The following is a 17,850-nucleotide window of genomic DNA, read 5'->3' as shown; positions in this document are numbered from 1 at the left end:
AGGCTGCAGGACTGCTGGTGAAATGGCTCCAGGACTGCTGGCATTCAAGCAGTGGGGCAGAAGCCGTGGAAAGTTCGCTGGGAAACAAACAGAACAGGAAATAATACTGTTGTATCAGTAGGCAGGGAGGCTGCTGCTGCACCCATAAAGCTTCCACGGGGCTATTTGTCATTTTCTGACAGCACAGAAACATGCACCATAAAACATTTCTCAACTTTGGCTCTGTTGAACTACCCATTTACTGTTATTATTGTTTTAGATATATATTTCTCACAGACAGTTACTGAAAGGTGCATTAAATTGCACCCAGAACAAAGGCAATGCAGTGCTGGCTCACAGGAGAAAATGAGTTTGATGGGAAGCATCAGGACTGAACATTGGCAGGCCTGTCTTACTGCAGTTTGATAGGCAGAGCACCTCTGTGATTCTGGGCACAGAACCTGAGGCCTTCATGAAAGCTGTAATGCTGCATCTGCTCCAACCATTCGCACTCAGTGGCATTCAGAGTCTTACCTAATTGACATGACTTGTAATTCCACTGGTTTTGTTTCTGGGATAATAGAAGTGAAGCAGTTTGGCTCTCGATTTGTGATTCTGCCTTGCATTGAATTTGTATCTGTAGGGTCTGTCGTAGCAAAGCACACAGCAGGGTCACCAGTGTGCTAAAATCACATCTGCAGTCGGTGCCTGTGTTGGGTCAAGGCAGAAAGCAAACGTGTTTTACAACTGAGACGAGGCAGAGCAAGAATGGCATCACCCAGGATGCTTTCTGAAAGCACCCACTGCTTTTTGGGAGCATCATCATTTTGAAGTGGGCTTCAAACCACCAACACAGTGTAAAACATCTGCAAGTTTGCAGTTGCTATGAATAAACCGTGGGTGAAACTGTGAGCAGTTGCATGTCTCACCCTCGGTCACCTAGCGATGTTTATGGCTCTCTGTATGACTCACTGCTTAATTAGTGTTTGCATTACCTAAGGATCCTGGAGTCCCAGCCAAGAGAAGACCCCGTCATGTTAAGGGCTGTACATGCAGGGAGCAGCCTGAGAACACACAGCATAAACAGAGCAGGCAGAGGAAGGGAAACAAAGCAGTGAGAGGGGCTGGCTGCCCCACAGCAGAGCAGCTGGGGAACTGAGCCCCTCATCATCCCATCTCAGTACAGTTATCTACAAATTAAGCCAGGCTGTATCCTCCTGTGCTTAGAAAAGTAAATCTGGCAACTGGTATTATGCAAAACCGTGCTCAAGTTAAAGTAATGCTCCCATATGCATGTATTTCCTTAACTAGTATTATTTGTACTGATATTAAATGGTTTTGTTATTTAGGAAAGGCAGAAACAGGAGCCTCGATGTGAGTGAGCAAACATCACTGTGGTTCTGATCATCTGTTCCTCGTGTATCTCAGAGATCACAGCCACCAAGGTGCTTCCTCTCAGTTCATTAAAGCAGAGCATTTCGAGTCCCAAGCCACAACCACTGACATGTTGGCCTCACTCTTAACAGCATCCTTGCCTCTCTGCAAGCTCAGAGCCCAAAGAACATCCCCTCTTTTTTCTTTTCCTCCCACTGAATGGACTCCCTGGAAGGAGCTGGAACCTGCTGTCAGAAATTCAAAGATCCAAAATGTTTGAGCTCAGCAATGAACTCCAGCTGCTATTTTTCAGAGATCAAAGATTTCACTGCTCCATGTCCTTGCACAGATCTGGACACAGGACTACCTGATTTCTAGGGGTTTTTTTAGGGTAATTCCTTCCATCTTAGAACTTCAACTCGATGTGCTATCCCAGTTTTCCATGGCAAACTTGCTGCTGGAAACATCCACGCTCTCCTCCTGGCAGCCTCCATGCAGGACCAGCTCACGTGAATCCACGATACAGGGCATCAATCTCTGTGACATCCAACCTCGAGGCTGCTACAATCGATTCCACCAGGCACAAAGATGGGTTCCAAATCAGTTCCTTGGAGCATAAAGCAGCAGCTTTGCTGAACTGAAGATGCAGAACAGTCTATCTAACAAGAAAATACAGGGCAGGCACAAACCTGAGCAGAGAACATGCTTTATTGAGAAGTAGATACAAGAACAGCACATTCTACCACATCGTGGGAACAGGGATCAGCTTCTGTACAAGAACGGCCTTCTTCCCTACTCCACAGATCTACTTTGTTGGATATTTTCATGAGTAGCTGTATTTAGTTACAATACAGGAGCAAAGGGCACGAGACAGCAAGATTCAGTAATGCCCACAAAGTACACATCATTGACTGATGATCTGGGTTTTTTTTTTCTTGTTTTTTTTTCTTTTTTTCTTTTTTAAAGAGGCAGAGAAAGGCAGACAACCACCAGAAGGGCAACAGAGAACTTTTCCACACAAGGATGGGTCAGTGGTTAACAGGAAACAGCTCCTACCTACTGGTATGGTATGCTGCAAGTGCTTCACTTCAGTCACCATTCAACAGAAAAGCATTGGAAGGATGAAATCAGCACTGTACGACGCTGCCATCGCCTGCTCCAAGTGTGTCCCCTTCTTTTAATCACACTGGAGCCATATAGCAAACTCGTGGCACAAGGACAGTGGTTATACTTGAAAGCCATTGCATGAGAGTTTCATCTGGTGCTGCTGATGGGACAGAAGAAGTAAAAGCTTTCTTGTTTTACAAAGACAAACCAGGATGCACTGTCAGAGAAACAAACCATCCACACAGCTACGTGAAGCTGCCACTGATGCACAGAACATAAACTGTAGGCAATCCAACAACTGGTGATATTTGGATGTCAGGGTTTCTGTGGCTGTTTGGATAAGGCTGGCAAATATTTATCTGTAGCGAAGATTTTCATTTCTTCAATCTTGAGGGAAAAAATCTTCCTCAGTAGAAAGAGGCCTACGATCCAAAACACCTCCAGCAAAATACACTCACGGGCTGCTGCTGGGGGAAGGAACCCACCAACTCCAAGAGGAAAACCAGGCAAGCAGCAATACACAGGGACAGAAGTGCCTCCAACAGAAGTGGCAGTGCTGTAGCTCCAGGAGCACACAAGAGCAGCTCCATGAAGCTCATCAGACTGTGACACCCTCAGGCACTCAGCCTGCACTCCCTGGGATAACGCTAACAATCACACCGCTCGCTCCTAAGATACATCAGCTTCTGACTGCACAACCTTAACTATGTGAAGACCTACTGGATTGTAGGAGAAAACACTGCCCAAAGAGGTGGCGTGTTGCTTTAGTACAATTATTTCATACGTGGAATGGAACAGTCCGTCAGACAGGACTAGTTACAAATGCTGAAGTCAGTGTAAATGGCAGCTTGCTAGGAAAACAGCCTTTCTGCAAACAAGTGTTATTAGACCTTGTTCCAAAGCCACAGAAGTCACCTCCGTTACGTACAAAGCAAGGAACCTGAAGGAAGAAACAACCAGGTAACGGGACACAACACAACCTCATCGGAATGAGAACATGAGGGTGAGACCAGTGACTGGACAGGTACAGTACCAGATATCAGAACTCCTTGGGCCAGCGCTGCTAGGAGCTTCGTGTGGGTCCTACACAGATCCAATCCTTGCAACCTCATTGAGGCCGAAACATCAAGTTCCTCAGAACTAGCTTCTGGTGTGCACAAAAGATCTGGGCCAGAACAGTACCAAGGGGAGCTGATCTTTTGGGAGGGTACTGTACCAGCCAATCACAACAGCAACAGGTACAACAGAGATCCCGAGGGTACTTCCTACTGCTGGGGTTCACTGGCTTCAGGAGTGACAGACAGTTAAGTTCCCTTAGGAGGGGTCCATTTCAAACAGCTGGGATCCATTATCTTATTGCTGTTGGATCTTTTTGCCTCTTTGGCTATCCATTCGTCAATCAGATCCTGGGGAGAAGAGCACGAAAGGGTGGGTTAAAGCAAACAGGCTGTGATGAGAGGATTATCCAAAGTCCAACACCAAACATCAAAGTCCAGAAATCTGATCAGCCCACTCCATTACTGCTGAGCACGTTGAAAATATAACTCCTATTCCACAGCACTTTCTAGAAGCACTTCCAACCACACTGATAAGGCTACTTGTAGCTACAAAGCTTCAGGAAAGAGCACATCAACGAGAGAAACTGTCCTGTCTTTGGGGGTTTATAACTCATTGTCCATGAGGATACAAACAGGACACATGCAGGATTCATTTCACTACTGTGCATCCATTTGCTCAATAAAGGTTAGGCACGATGAGGGGCAAGAGAGGAGTGACAATTCCCCAAAAACTGCTTACAATGAACAATGTTCTTCCATACATCAAGAAAACGTCAGTCTGTGCAGCCTATTTCTACACTGGTGAAGAATCATGCTCAGTGCCAGTGTTGTACATTACTGCATTTCAAAATGATGGTGCTCCCCGCTGGAATCAAAGGGCAGGGAAGCCCCAGCACCAAAGATAACACTGACTTCATTAGTTCATGTGAGTCCAACAGCTAAATGGCAGGAAATCAAGGTGCAGAGAGAGCTATGAGAAACCTTACCTGTCTTTTCAGGACCAGGTGTTTTCCCTTCCAGTACTTCAGCATCTGCAGTGCCTGCAATGTACTAACAATGTCGACAGGGTTTACTGCAGTCTCCTGGCTGATTTCTGCAAACCAGTATCAGTTCAGGTTAGAACAGAAACAAATTCCACTGCAACAGCCTCTGACAGTTAGTTTTCAACTCAAGTCTTAGGCATTACATTGGAGGTGATAAACACAAAATGCCTTGCAGATGGTGGAGGCGTGCAGCACTATTGCTGCTGCCTGACCCGAAGCCTCTGACCGCTCTGGTTATCTGTTACACAACTTGTCTGTGGTCAATTCACTTGCAAAATATTTGAAAGCTTTTCATATTTTTATAAGAAGTCGATCCACGCTTTAAGAACTCATCAAGTTGGATTATTTTTGCTGTTGGATGGACTAAAAAAGGAGCAACATCCAAACAAAAGAACATTCCACCAACTGTGCTGCTACACAAACACGTGCAGCAGTGCAATGAGCGTGACCTGTCTCATGTTTGAGGTCACACAGGCATGCTCCTGAACCAGCTCGTTTAGGTTGAAATTATACCTTTTATAGAGATCTCTTTCCCTTGGAAATTATGCAGGTAACGAAGGAGAACTTCCTTCCAGTAGCTCCTGTAGCTGATGAGACCCAAATCAGACAGAGGTCGCTCTGGAGAGCCGACTTTTTCTTCTACTTTAGAAAGCAAATAGCCTGTGAAGAAAAGGGGATTTATTTCTCCTTCCCAAACTGCTCCCTCCTGACTGCTACACTGTTCAGAACGAGAAGAAATCAGCTCTAATAAAAACTGCTGCACATCTAACAGATGTGTTAGGTACTGGGTGAGATTATTATACCAAACTGAGTGTTTCCAGAATGATTCTCTTTATACTTACTGAAGTCAATGAGCATCTTGCCATAGCCTTGCCTCATGTACTGGGGCATTGTCAGGATACAAGAGACATTGTAATTGAGAAAAGAATTCTTCTCCTACAAATCAGGAATACACAGAACAATTAACAAGTCTAGATCTGCACAAACAATAGGCTGCATCATAACCCTAACAGACAGAACAAGCCTGTGCAACTGATTCAATACAAGGTGAAAGCAGCAATTTCAGGAATTCCTGCCTAGCAACCAATAATGTGATCATCTGCATCAGGTGCTTGGTGCAGTGCAAAGCTCAGGGTGGCAGCACATGGAGCTGCATCTGAGAAGCAGCCACTTGCACTCTCACTACCACTTCTAACAGGTTTATATGCAAGAAGAAAGCAACCAACCTTAGAGAAATATCCTATCAGGTGGCAGCCAGTGTTGTCAGCTTCTGTCATGACATAGAAGAGGAAGGGTTCAACATCATAATACAATGTTTTATGGTCCAAGAAAAGTTTTGCCAGCAGACATAGGTTTTGACAGTAGATCTAGAAACAAAAGGAGAGCGTGAACAAAAACAGACATAGATGGGAAATACAAAGAAAATTCTGCATCATCCGAGAAATGGCGTGGAGCCTTTCAGATAGAGCAGCTGGGCTGGGGAACAATCCCATTTATGAAGAAATTGGATAAGGTGAAATTTGCAAGGTGGGAATTTCTGTTTGTGATACCAATCTCTGGATGCTCAAAACATCACATCCTCAGTGAAGGGAAACAGAAGGTTGGAGCTCAGCTTGTTTGTGTGAATCCCATGCTTCAAGGTCATCTGTGGTAAATGGAAAAGCCTCCTCCCAACTTCCGGCAGTGCAAAATTTAGCTGTGAATCTGTTTTTCTGTTCTTCCCTCTGAAGCCTCCAGGACTGGATGCACCTACAGACTGCTGCTACCTGGCACTGAACCAGTGGCTGCAGATTCATCTTCTACCCTTCAATCGAGGGTCACCCCCTGTAATATTAGCCTACTTTCCACTCTCACACAAGTTTGAATGTTTCAGCTGAATGAGAGATGCAGTGGCAATGTACTGAGGCCACACACAGAAGCTCCCCATTCGTTTTAAGAAAGGGATCCTGGCATAAGCCCCCAAAAGCTACTGATCCAACACAGTGCAAGAGAACAGGGGAAACTGCTTGTGCACAACAGCAACGAGGAATCACAATGAAAACGCAGACAAAACAAACATCAAGAATGGACAGACCTGACTGCAGCAGCCTTTCCACCACTAGAGAGAGAAAGGGCCGTCTGCATCCTGTTTCTCTACAGGAAAAGCAGTGCTAGGCCTATTAATACAATTAATTACCTTGTTCTTTTTCCCATCCACTTCAAAAACTGAAATGGAGCCTTTGCGGTAGATTTCATCACCTGGTGGATGTTTCCAAACACATTTTGCCTATGACAAGTAAACAAAATTAGGGTGACACTACTGTTTTAAAGGCAGAAGAGGTTACAACAACTGCTGGATACACCAGGAAACACGCAGACCCTTTAAATTCAATTCTAGGTCCCATTTCTGAGCCTCTGTAACCCATTGAACAGAGCAGAAATCAAGCCTGCATCTAGGAAAACTTTCTCTCAAAACAACTCAGAATCTCCTCAGCTCTCAAAGTGAACTGGCAGCAGTGACAACGTTTACAAACATCCACATGCTCACACCTGATTCGAAGCTCAGGAATCTGAGATCCTCCCCAGCCCTTACCATGTGTCTGCGCAGTATTGTCTGGCTCTTCATGTACTTGAGGCAGAACTCACACATGTAGAGACGTCCCAGACGAGCGTACTCCTCTGGGTAGGGAGAATGGTACCAGGTGTCCAGTTCATAGCGGCCAAAAGCGATGGTTTTGATCATATTGCTGCCTTCTGTGATCTGGCCCTGGAGCCGCAACTTTTCCTACGGATGAAACACGTGAACAGCTATTAAGAAATGTTTTAAAGGGGTGCTGAGAGGAAGGGGCTGTATGCATTTCCCTCAAGGAGATCCTTCACTTCACTTCACCTCCTTTGGCAGGGGGGTTGCTCTCGATGATCTCCAGAGGTCCTTTCCAACCCCCACAATTCTGTGATTCAATCCTGTGAGCTCTGTGACCTAACGACACCTCCCACAAACCCCTCCTCAAGTCAACTCAGCCTGAGCCCCGTTCACAAGTGACAGCTAGTGGTGGAAGGACTCAGAAAACATCTTTGAACGCTTCTTCCCTCACCTGCAAGGAGAGACACAGCCTAACTCTCAGCCTTGAGATATCCCAGATACCAATGCCACTGGTAAGCATCAAAGAATCTTTGGGTTCATTTCTGGAGATGGGAGAGCACTGGAGATTTGAAGAGCACCTACAGAAGCCTCAGTCACAACAGAATGATTTCAACCCTGTTCCACAGTCGCCAAATATTCTCAAGATGCTTTCTGTCTTTCCTTTCTAATCATTCCTTTGCTGCTGTTTCCACAGCTGGAGCTGCCCATTCCCTCACTGAAAAGATACACCTCTTAAACGAGGCTGTTACTAATTATTCCTCATGCAAGGCATTCATCTCTGCAGACGTTTAGGTCCACCTATACTTTCAGTAAACCTACTGAATGATTTCAGCATCATACCTACTCTAACTTTGCTGACTCGGCTGGGCTGTGGGTGCTCACCTTACAGGAGATTCTATCTGCACAAGTGCAACAAAAGCCCCAAACCATTAAATTTCTGAACAACGATCAGTTAGAAGGCTTACCAGGTCCTCAGACGCTCGTGCTTGTGCTCTTCGGAAAAGCTCAAGGTCATACTCACTGGTCAGGTTCTCAAGAAGAGGTTCCCTAGTATTGCCATAGGTTTGCCTGTGTTCCTAGAGCAAAAACAAACCAAAAAAAGGAGTTTTCACTGCTATTCTAGGCTGTTGAACGTTGTACCTTTTTGTAACTGAAGATGTTGCAGGATGAGACCTTAGTGGTTTCATTCCAGACACAAAGGAATGAAAGAAGTGCTGCCTTTACCATGTATTTTTCTTTTTGCTCCTTGCTTAGTCCTGAATTCCTCTTCTTCCTGAGTTCAGCTACTTTCTCTTTGTATCGAAGCTGTCTCTCTGTTGGTGCCTGCAAAAAAAAAACAGTTGGAAAGCTTCATGAGTCTTCATGCACTTCCAATATTCACCTGCACCTCATCTGAAGGAGCTCTGTGTTGGCTTCTATTTTATCAGGTTTGTTGTCTCCAAACCAAATCCTGCATGCATGAGATAAATGCAAATATGTAAAATGGAAATCTTTTCTACTTTCTGTAGCCTGCCTTTGTCAACACACCTCAGTCCCACAAGACAGGGTGCATTCCTTATGCACTGCTTAATCACATGGAAAAGCTCACTGCTGACTCATCAGGTCACCCTGACTCTCAATCAAGACTCATTTGAATTGAGGAACATAATTCCCCTGCTGGAATTATGCAGAGTAAAATGGTGGCATGGAAATTCTGCTGTCACACACATGAAAGCACACGGAAAAGACCACTGTGAGAACAACTCCAGCCTCCTCTGTCATATCACTGCCCAGAGTCACCTCTCGGCTCTCACTGGCTGCTCCAGGCTCTTACGGAAGGGAGAAAATGAATTTCCCCTGCTGAAACAAACTGGAGACTGCAAAAGGGAGCCTCGGGACTCAGCACAATAGCTTAACTAAGAGGTAAGGAAGGGAGATCAAGTTAAAGCCGCTGTCACTAGAAACACAACTGAGTTTTTTCCACTCTTAACGGAGCAGCCACTCCAAAACGTGCAGACTGCCCACCTGGTGCCTGGTGGCGTGCCTGTTGTTGTCGTCCTGCCGATGGGCCAGCATCCTCTCCTCAATCTGCTTATCCCGGCTCTGCGCTCGCACCTGGAAGTCAGAACTCCTCAGTCAGCACTGCAGCAAACTACTGGCAGAGCTTCCACCTCGTCCTCCGTTTCTCTGTTTAGCTGGATTTTCTAACGTGTAACTTATAAATTATTTGACGCACAACAAATGCTGCTGTCTTACAGCTAAGGACATCAGTGGAAGATGTTATTTCCTGTGCACAAGCAAGTCTTGGTATTTTGTTCTATAAAAGCATAAGAAGATGAAACAGAAGACTTCACTACCTTGCACTCATCTGCTGACAGATTGTGATACAGTGGGCATCCTGATATGGAGAAGTGCCGCTCGTGTTTTCCAGTTAGGTGTCCTGTAAAGGATCAGGAAAAAGAGAAAGCTGTTAACATATGATCATTAACTGCAGCCCAGATGGTCAGATACTGCATATGAGCTTCTCAAGAGAGGCAACTCCATTTATTAACACTGCGGTAGGAGGAAAACATTTCATGGTTTGTGGCACAAGCTATAAGAACAAAGAAGGAAAATCCTTTTCACACTAACTCAAAAGCTGCACTCCATGCAAGCAGCCATGTATATTAGATAACTGCATGCATTTGCTGCTGAGAACCTTTTGTCTTCAGTCTGAGATCAATACCCTCACCTCCAAGGCTCTGCATTCTCCTCCCATGCCTGTGCTCACTCACTCACTCTCCCAACTTGCTCTTTATCCCATTGTCCCCTGAAGACCTCTAGACAATAAAGATATACCTGTGGACATGCTCCATAACCCTTCTCTGCACCCACTTCTCAGTAGTGTTTCTGATTCCAAGCAACTGCTTACTGTTACGTTGTACAAGTCAACGGAGGGGGACTTAATATCAAGGCAAAAAAAAAGTAAATAAATCAACAAATCAATCCTGGAACTGAAATTACCTAAAGAGTTACACCCAGGAGTGGGACATTTCATGTTGAAATTGTAGCTTTCATGGAAGCGGCGGCGCTTTGGGCGGTGAGACAGGTCACTTCCCGAATCCTTCATGGACATGTCCTTGGCAATGCTCTCATCGTGGGATACGTTTGGACTGGAGATGTCAATATCAGACTCTGAGGAAGGGGCATTTCCAGTGGGGGTACGAGGTGGAGACTCATCGTGATCCGCCGCATTTTTAGTGTCTGAACAAGGATCCAAATGTTACAAATTTGCCAGAAAAAAAAAAAAAAAAGCTTTCAATAAAAAATAATATGTAAAGCAGCTTTGGAGAGCTGCCTCAAACCTCTGACCCGAGGATATCACACTGTGCTCAGAGAACAGAGCTGCATATCCTCTCCAACAGCATTTTGCAAGCTCGCAGCACCTCTCTGTGCCTACGTACCTCTGTCAGAAAAGTCAACCACTTGCTCTGTTTCTGATCCAGACGAGCGGGTCTGCCGGAGCGGGTATTTCTTTGGGGTCACAGGAGCAGGCTGCTGCTGGCTGCGGGTCACCCTCCTCGTGGAATAGACTGGTTCTTCTGCTCCAAACGAGGGCGGATTGCGAACCGGGCTGGAATCTAATTTCATGGAAACGCCATAATTACACCCACAGGAAGCACTGAATGCCAGTGAACTGCCTCACACGTGCTCTGATAGCACCACAGGTAACAGCACAGGATTCTGTGCAATCATTGCACATTATCGCTGATATGATATACTCTTCTAAGATTAAATCATCACTTCTACAAACACCGATGGACCTGGAATTTGATTCACTTTCTCTGAGATGATAACTGAATCGATTAGGAATTACAAACAGCTCCCATTCAGAAAGCTTGTAGTGTTTAACTTAGAAAACAACCATCAGCATTTAGAAAACTCTTGAGAATATCAAAGCTGCTTCTGGTATGGAGGTACATTTGGGACACCACGTATGGTTTAACAAAGACATGCTGCTCATAAGACAATAAAACAGATTATTCTGCATGAAAACAATGCTTTCATACACTAACAGCATCATAGGCATCCCACATACCAACCCAAACCGCTCCTTTGTTTTTGAGGCCTAACCACCAGATGACTGTGCACGTAAGTTTTTTCACCTACAAGAAAATCCATCACAAAACAGTGCATGCACAGATGGAAGGAACAAACTTACCTACTGTCATTTTCTTAATAGCTAACAGCCTAGGAATTGCTATCCGAAAGCTAAAAACGAGGAGGTGGACACATGCTTCCTCTTTTAAATTGGATGCAAAAGTAGAAGCACGCAAAATTTGTTGACATTTATTGCATCAGCAAATCCTGAAAACACATCTTCCCTTGCTGTATAGAAAACCCCAAAGAAACAAAGCAAACAACAGCAACTTTTATCCCTAAATGCTCCCTCTCTAGCTTGCCTATATAATTATATTTAACTAACAGGATAAGTTTACAGAGTTCTTACATAAATCAGGCAAAGCAGAATCATGGGTTCATAGAATCACCAAGGTTGGAAAAGACCCAAAGATCACCCAGCCCAACCATCCACCCATCACCAATAGTCTCACTAAACCACGTCCCTCAACACAATGGGTTTGATTTCTATCTCCTCTAATAAAGAAACAGCTTTACTTTTAGAACTGAGGATGCTCAAGTTTCCCTTTCTGCCATCAGTGTAATCCTTACGTTACGCAACCTCATATGTTTGCAATCTGCAGTCAGAAAGACTGGATTTTACTAAAATACAATAAAACCCAATTAAAAAAGTTATGTATTTGCATTTGGGTGCGAAACTCCACGTGTTTAATCTGTGAAAGTGAATGTGGAGTGAACCGAGCCTCCTGCCAGTGGTGTGTTTAAGGAAATGCATCTTTACCTTGGGAGCTCTGGCTGAGCCTGGCTGAGGAGCGGGTCACACGGGCGGATCGCCGTGATGTGGCATCGCTTTCAGAGCTGTCTGTATGCTCCGGATCTGTGGAGAAATCGGAGTCCTCTGTTCCATCTGAGCTGCTGCCCGCGTTCCTCTGCAACAACAGACGCAGATGTTAGCAGGGATGCTAACCACAACCACACGGAAAGCAGGTGGTGATAACGTAGAGTTGACACAATCACAGAATGGCCAGGGTTGGAAGGGATCTCAAGGATCATGAAGCTCCAACCCCCTGCCACATGCAGGGCCACCAACCCCCACATTTCATAGCAGCCCAGGCTGCCCAGGGCCCCATCCAACCTGGCCTTGAACACCTCCAGGGATGGACGGGGCATCCACAGCCTCTGGGCAGCTGTTCCAGCACCTCACTGCTCTCATAGTGAAGAAATCATTCAGACTAATAATTTCACGCCAGACAAAAAGCTTTGTGTGTCATCCACACAGCATCGTCACCCTGAAGGCCCAGCTGGGCACAAGGGGGAGGTGGTGGGGAAACAGACGGGCTCTGCCAGGGGATGCGTTGGTTGTGCATCACTGAGAGCAATACGGGCTGGGAAAACAACGGAAAGGAGCGCAGCAGGCAACGAACGCGGCTGCGTTCACCCGAGGCCGCAAGAGTGGCTTCTGTGAGGAGAGCAGCCCCGAGAAAAGAGGCGGGAACAGCACCGAGCCCCTCAGAGCGCACACCTCCCTGCGCCGCTTTGTTTTGCGTTCTACAGCGACTCGTCGGCCTCGGCCAATCATAACGCACGTGGGTGGGGCCGAAAAGGCGATTACGCCAATAGGAGCTCGAGGAGAGAAGGAGCATGCCGGTAGGGTGTGACTGACAGAGGGCGACAGCCAATCACTGAGAGCTTCGCTCTCACAGAAACATCCACCCCGGGGGCGGAGTGGGATGGGGGGGAAGGGAGGAACAAGGCACGCGCGGGGAGGTGACCGTTGGGAGCGGAGATGGGCAGCCATGGAAGCCAATCAGTGGCTAGCCCGGCAAGACAGCCCAGCCAATACGGCGCCGGCTCTTCGACCGTCTGTCCAATGGGAGAAACCGAGAGGAGGGCCGCGCTGCAGGCGGGGGGGGGGGGGGGAAAGGGTAACCGTTGGGGGCGACGAGTGACGGGCGGGGCGGCCAATCAATGCTGCGCGGGACTCTGCGACAGCCAATGAGGGAACGAGTGGGGCGGGCGCGGGGGGGCTGAAGGCCGCTATTTTCCCCCTGGTTTTCTACCGGTAAGAGGTAACTGGAAGGGACGGGAAAGCTGGAAGGCTCCGTCCTGAACCTACCGCTCCCTCCCCAGCCACCTCCCCGGCTCCGCTCACCTTCCTGCGCGGCATCCTCGGAGGGGGCGGGGGCAGCGAGGCTGCCTGGTCCCCGGCGCCCCCGGCTCGTGAAGCGGCGGTGGCCGCCGTGTTAGTGCCGGCGGGCTCCGTGGTGACGGCCGTGTCGCCCGCCCTACGGCACGTCTGCTCCGGCGGCGCCAGCGCGCTCCCGCCGCCAGCCCTGCTCCCCGCTCGGTCCCTCACGCTTCCGCCGGGACACGGCCCACACCCCCTTGTCACGTGACCCCGCCCGAGACTCACGCCAGCGGGAGCCGCCATCTTTGTTTGGGCGTTCCAGCGGCGAGGTTGGGGGCGGCCATCTTGGTTTTGGGCAGAAGGGCTCTCGGCGGGAATCGGGGCGCCGGCCATGTTGAGTGAGGGCGTGAAGTCAACGAGCACCGCGGACCTCCGCGGGCGCCATCTTGGAGCCGGGCAGAAGCGCGCCGTCGGGGTGATGGAGTGATTGGGTGGAGGAAAGGCGGTGAGTCCCCGTTGATTTTTACGGCGGAGGCGGGGAGCGGCTGCCGGCCCTCCTCGTCAGGGGGTGCCGCCGTCTGCCCTGCGCACGGCCTTGCCTGGGCCGCGGCTGCTCGCTGTGGCGGGCGGGCCTGGGCGGGCCTTGCAGGCCTGAGGCGCTCGGGGCCTCCTCCCTCCTTCCCTCCCCTCTCTTCTGTTCCTTAGATGGGCCTTTCCGTCGGTTAAACTTTCTCTTCTCCTCAGGGGGAGGTTTCTATATATGTGTGTATGTGTGTGTGTCAAGATTTACCCGTGTGTCTCTCTCCCAGCTCGGGTTCCTGCGGCATGGAGGCGGTTTTCCTTCGGCCCGTTTGTTCAGACGTGAGATCTCTTTGCAGCCAAGGTTATCTTTAGGGATTATCGAATTCTCGGGGTTTAATCCTATATCCCGTGTTGCACTTCGTCATGCGAGTCATGATGCTTCTTTCATTGCCAGTTGTTGCTGTGAGGTGTGCTGGATCTGTGGGATGCTGGAAGGCAAACCTGGAGGAAACTGAGGGAGCTGGGCTTGTTCAGCCTGGAGAAAAGAAGGCTGCGGGGCGACCTCATTGCAGCCTTCAGTGCCTAAAGGGAGCCTGCAAGCAGGAGGGGAATCAACTCATGGAAAGGGGAGATAACAGCAGAACAGGGGGAGATGGTCTGAAGTTGAAGGAAGGAGGATTGAGGTTGGATGTCAGGGGGAAATTCTTTACTATGAGAGTGGTGAGGTGCTGAAACAGCTGCCCAGAGAGGCTGTGATGCCCCGTCCATCCCTGGAGGTGTTCAAGGCCAGGTTGGATGGGGCCCTGGGCAGCCTGGGCTGCTATGGAATGTGGAGGTTGGTGGCCCTGCGTGTGGCAGGGGGTTGGAGATTCAGGTCCTTGAGGTCCCTTTCAACCCTGGTCATTCTGTGATTCTGTGAGGAACTCAGATGGAAAGTCCGCTTTTGTCTAAAAGGAGAGGAATGGGAAGCTGCGTGTGTGGTATGTGAGCTGGGAATATTTGCATTGGTGGCAAATAGGGATATGTTTTGTGTAAACATTTTGCACACTCATCCCCTGAACAACCCATTCATAGGAATCTGACGAGTTGAGTGTCTCAATTTGCAGTAGAAAGCACTGCAGGAACGCAGTAGTTCTTCCAACTTCATGAGAGGAATGGACTGACAGGAGCTCAAGCGTGTCTCAAATTGCATTTGACCCCCAACATCTCTTGAACTCCATATAACAGCTGTCAGACTGTTAGACTGACCTGAAATGCTTAGTTTAAAATATGATCTGCGTGTAACTAAAGCTGTTGCCTGAAAGGGCCGTAGGAATGGGAACAGAGGAAAACAACACACTTCTCCTTAATAGATAGAGAAGGGAAGCGTTGGTCTGAATACATTATAGTTGTTGGTGAGACCTTGCCAGAGTGAATGTGCATCATGTTGCAAACTGATTAAGGGCTTTAATGGAAATGGAGGACAGTCAGGGGCAATGAAAAAACTTCTAAAAGGCTTATCAACTGCATCATCTTTTTTCTTTTTTTTTTTTTTTTTTTTAAATCTTTTTCTTACATTAAGTAGACTCTATCTGCGTTAAAAGAACTGCAATTAGCTTAAAAGGTGGTTTCAGCGTAACATAATTGGACTTTGTAAGTATCCAAATTGAATTACAGGTTTGCTTGGATGAAAAAGAGAGGAGAATATGATGCCTGTGTAAATTCAAAGGGTTACAAGTTACCACATCCCAGTGAAAGAGTCACTTGTCAGTGGTTGCTGGAGGATTCCTCTTTTGTAAGCTATGCATCACATGAGAGCTACATCTTTTAAGTATATTGGATAAAACAAGAAAAGCATTAACTGGAACTTCTAGGTGTCACTGCTGTTCTGAAATAACAAGTACTAATGCATGTTAGCAGGACTTGTCACCATCAGCAGGATGTTACTGGAAAAACGAAGCAGACAAGCAGAGGTGGGTGGTGCTTAATAACTTTCCTAGAGGTGGCAGCCATTGAATAGCAGCCAGGAATCCAGTTCCCCATGAGGTCTGATCGTGTCCTGCTGTTTAAAATGGCCACGCAAACAGTTCTCTGCAGTTTGAAATGATGTAACTCTACACTGCCCAGTGTGTTTATACAGTAAGGTGGTAATGATGAGAGATGATGGCCTTACATCTGTGGAACTCTCGCATACTATAAGAAGAATAGTGGTCAGTTGTGTTATCATAGAATGGCCTGGGTTGCAAAGGAGCACAGTGCTCACCTGGTTCCAACCTCCTGCTGTGTGCAGGTCACCAACCAGCAGCCCAGGCTGCCCAGAGCCACATCCAGCCTGGCCTTGAATGCCTGCAGGGATGGGGCATCCACAGCCTCCTTGGGCAACCTGTTCCAGTGCCTCACCACCCTCTGGGGGAAAATGTGTTGTGACCATGGCAGAGCCTTTAAGTCCCCTTCTGTATTCATACGTGCACATACTGATAGGGTAACGTGTTGTTGCCACGCTCCTTAAAATGCCTCCCAAATTTAGGCTGCTTCTGGCGGAAATAAAAATCCATGTATTGTTTTAATGGATCTGTATGTAGAGGATGTGTGCGCCCGTGATTGGCTCTGGAAGGTTCCATTATCGACATTTGTTGGAGCTGAAGTTGAAGGGCTGCTGTGGGGAAAAGGAGATAAAACTGGAGGAGATGCCTCCTTTGTTGGCTTCGCCACTAGATGTCAGTGCACGAAACTGCAACCCGAGCAAGATGGACAAATTGGGAATCAGTGGAGGAGGAGGAATGATATTCTCTACTCATCCTTATGCCTCCTGGGGGTTAAATTCCCTTAATAAGGTCCTGGAGACACGTTTAGTGTCTTCACTGTCAGAATGTTCCAGGCAGGAAATGAGGAATTTCCTGGTGTTGCTTCTAAAGGAAGTTTAGAAGGTGCTTGATTTGAAGTTTTATGTTAAATGACACAAAAATGTGTGTTTTGCTTTTTAAATCCTGGCTTTTTGAATATATACACCTTCTCAATTGCCATGAAGGGCAGCAGGGTTAGATAACAGCAAACCTAGCTGAATCTGTTGGTGTCTTTTTATGCCTTGATCCTCACTAAAACTCTTTGAAATCCAAGTGTCCTATGTAAAGAGAGGGATTGGGATCTCTTGCTGAATGTTAGCAAATACAGGCAACGAGAAGGGAATTTCCACCAAAAAAAACCCAAAATCTTTGTGAACAGGTATGGACACCAATAGGTAGAAATTAGATTGTCCAGTTTCTTGCCTCGGTTTGTGCTTGCTCTGGCACAGAGTCTGTCTGAGGGATCTCAGTGTAGCCAGCTTAGGTTAGTGGTGGTACAAGGTAGGCTGCTTATGTAGGAATTGCTCTGAAGCAGAATGAATGCTTTGGGTTTTTCACTTGCTTTGCAGATCTTGAAGCATTCACTTTAATTGCTTTGTGCTCTTTTTGTTACGCTGCATTCCTACAGGGTTACTTTACCTGCTTCAGCATGTTTTAAAGCAAGTGGGACAAACGCTGGGTGATGGGAATCTGCTGTAGAAATATCTGAAGTGCTGTGTTTCAACGATTCTTGCTTGCTTTTAGGTGTTCTCTCAGACCAGCTGTGGGGGCTGCAGGTACACAGAGACGCACCATGGCTGCATGCTGCAGCTCTCTGCAGCGTTGCCACACAGACGTGAGGATCCAAGGCTGCCACTTCACTTTGTGTTCACATCTTCGGCGGGTGAGTGGAGTTGACTTTGATCTGGTTTGGGTTCCAACCTGGTACCCTTCAGTGTCTGTTCTGTAAGTGTGGTAAGTCGGGGCAGTGGAGCAGCATGAGAGAGCCTCGAGATATAAAGCTTGAAGAATCTCTGCTCCCAGCTTGATGTGTCTTAAAGGCCTGTACTGAAGTGGGTCGCTCTTACTATAAAATAACTGAAGCCTGGCTGCTGCT

General features: G+C 47.4%; 2 protein-coding genes across 4 annotated transcripts in view; one reads left to right on the top strand and one right to left on the bottom strand.

Annotated features, from left to right (window-relative positions):
* Positions 1–2,042: 2,042 nt before the first annotated feature.
* KAT7 (lysine acetyltransferase 7) lies at positions 2,043–13,713 on the bottom strand. Its single transcript, XM_048926587.1, has 15 exons — positions 13,435–13,713; positions 12,064–12,211; positions 10,607–10,783; positions 10,167–10,406; positions 9,521–9,603; positions 9,189–9,278; positions 8,409–8,507; positions 8,150–8,260; positions 7,134–7,325; positions 6,738–6,827; positions 5,788–5,928; positions 5,404–5,497; positions 5,075–5,221; positions 4,505–4,611; positions 2,043–3,866 (listed from the first exon to the last, which is right to left on the bottom strand). Exons 1-15 carry the CDS (start codon positions 13,711–13,713, stop codon positions 3,765–3,767), a joined length of 2,100 nt encoding a protein of 699 aa, XP_048782544.1. The 3' UTR covers positions 2,043–3,764.
* Positions 13,714–13,800: 87 nt separating this feature from the next.
* FAM117A (family with sequence similarity 117 member A) overlaps positions 13,801–17,850 on the top strand; it is a 28,493-nt gene continuing 24,443 nt past the window's right edge. Inside the window, exons 1-2 of one of the 3 annotated variants that reach the window (XM_048926591.1) lie at positions 13,801–13,915; positions 17,499–17,637. In XM_048926591.1, coding sequence (XP_048782548.1) covers positions 17,556–17,637 — 82 coding nt within the window. In that variant the 5' untranslated portion in view covers positions 13,801–13,915; positions 17,499–17,555. Of the gene's footprint in view, positions 13,916–14,056; positions 14,272–17,498; positions 17,638–17,850 lie in introns of those variants that run through there. The other 2 variants (XM_048926589.1, XM_048926588.1) reach the window with 2 other exon arrangements.

The sequence above is a fragment of the Lagopus muta genome, chromosome 25, assembly GCF_023343835.1.
Source record: "Lagopus muta isolate bLagMut1 chromosome 25, bLagMut1 primary, whole genome shotgun sequence".
In the NCBI taxonomy this organism is placed as follows: Eukaryota; Metazoa; Chordata; class Aves; order Galliformes; family Phasianidae; genus Lagopus; species Lagopus muta.
This window is presented reverse-complemented; position numbering and strand designations above follow the sequence as displayed.

Coding starts and splice junctions, on each gene's coding strand:
- KAT7 (XM_048926587.1), bottom strand. CDS start 13,713: ATGGCGGCTCCCGCTGGCGTGAGTCTCGGGCGGGGTCACGTGACAAGG. Junction 10,784..12,063: donor GCTCAGCCAGAGCTCCCAAG/GTAAAGATGCAT, acceptor CCATGAAATTAG/ATTCCAGCCCGGTTCGCAAT. Junction 7,326..8,149: donor CACGAGCGTCTGAGGACCTG/GTAAGCCTTCTA, acceptor TTTCATCCGTAG/GAAAAGTTGCGGCTCCAGGG.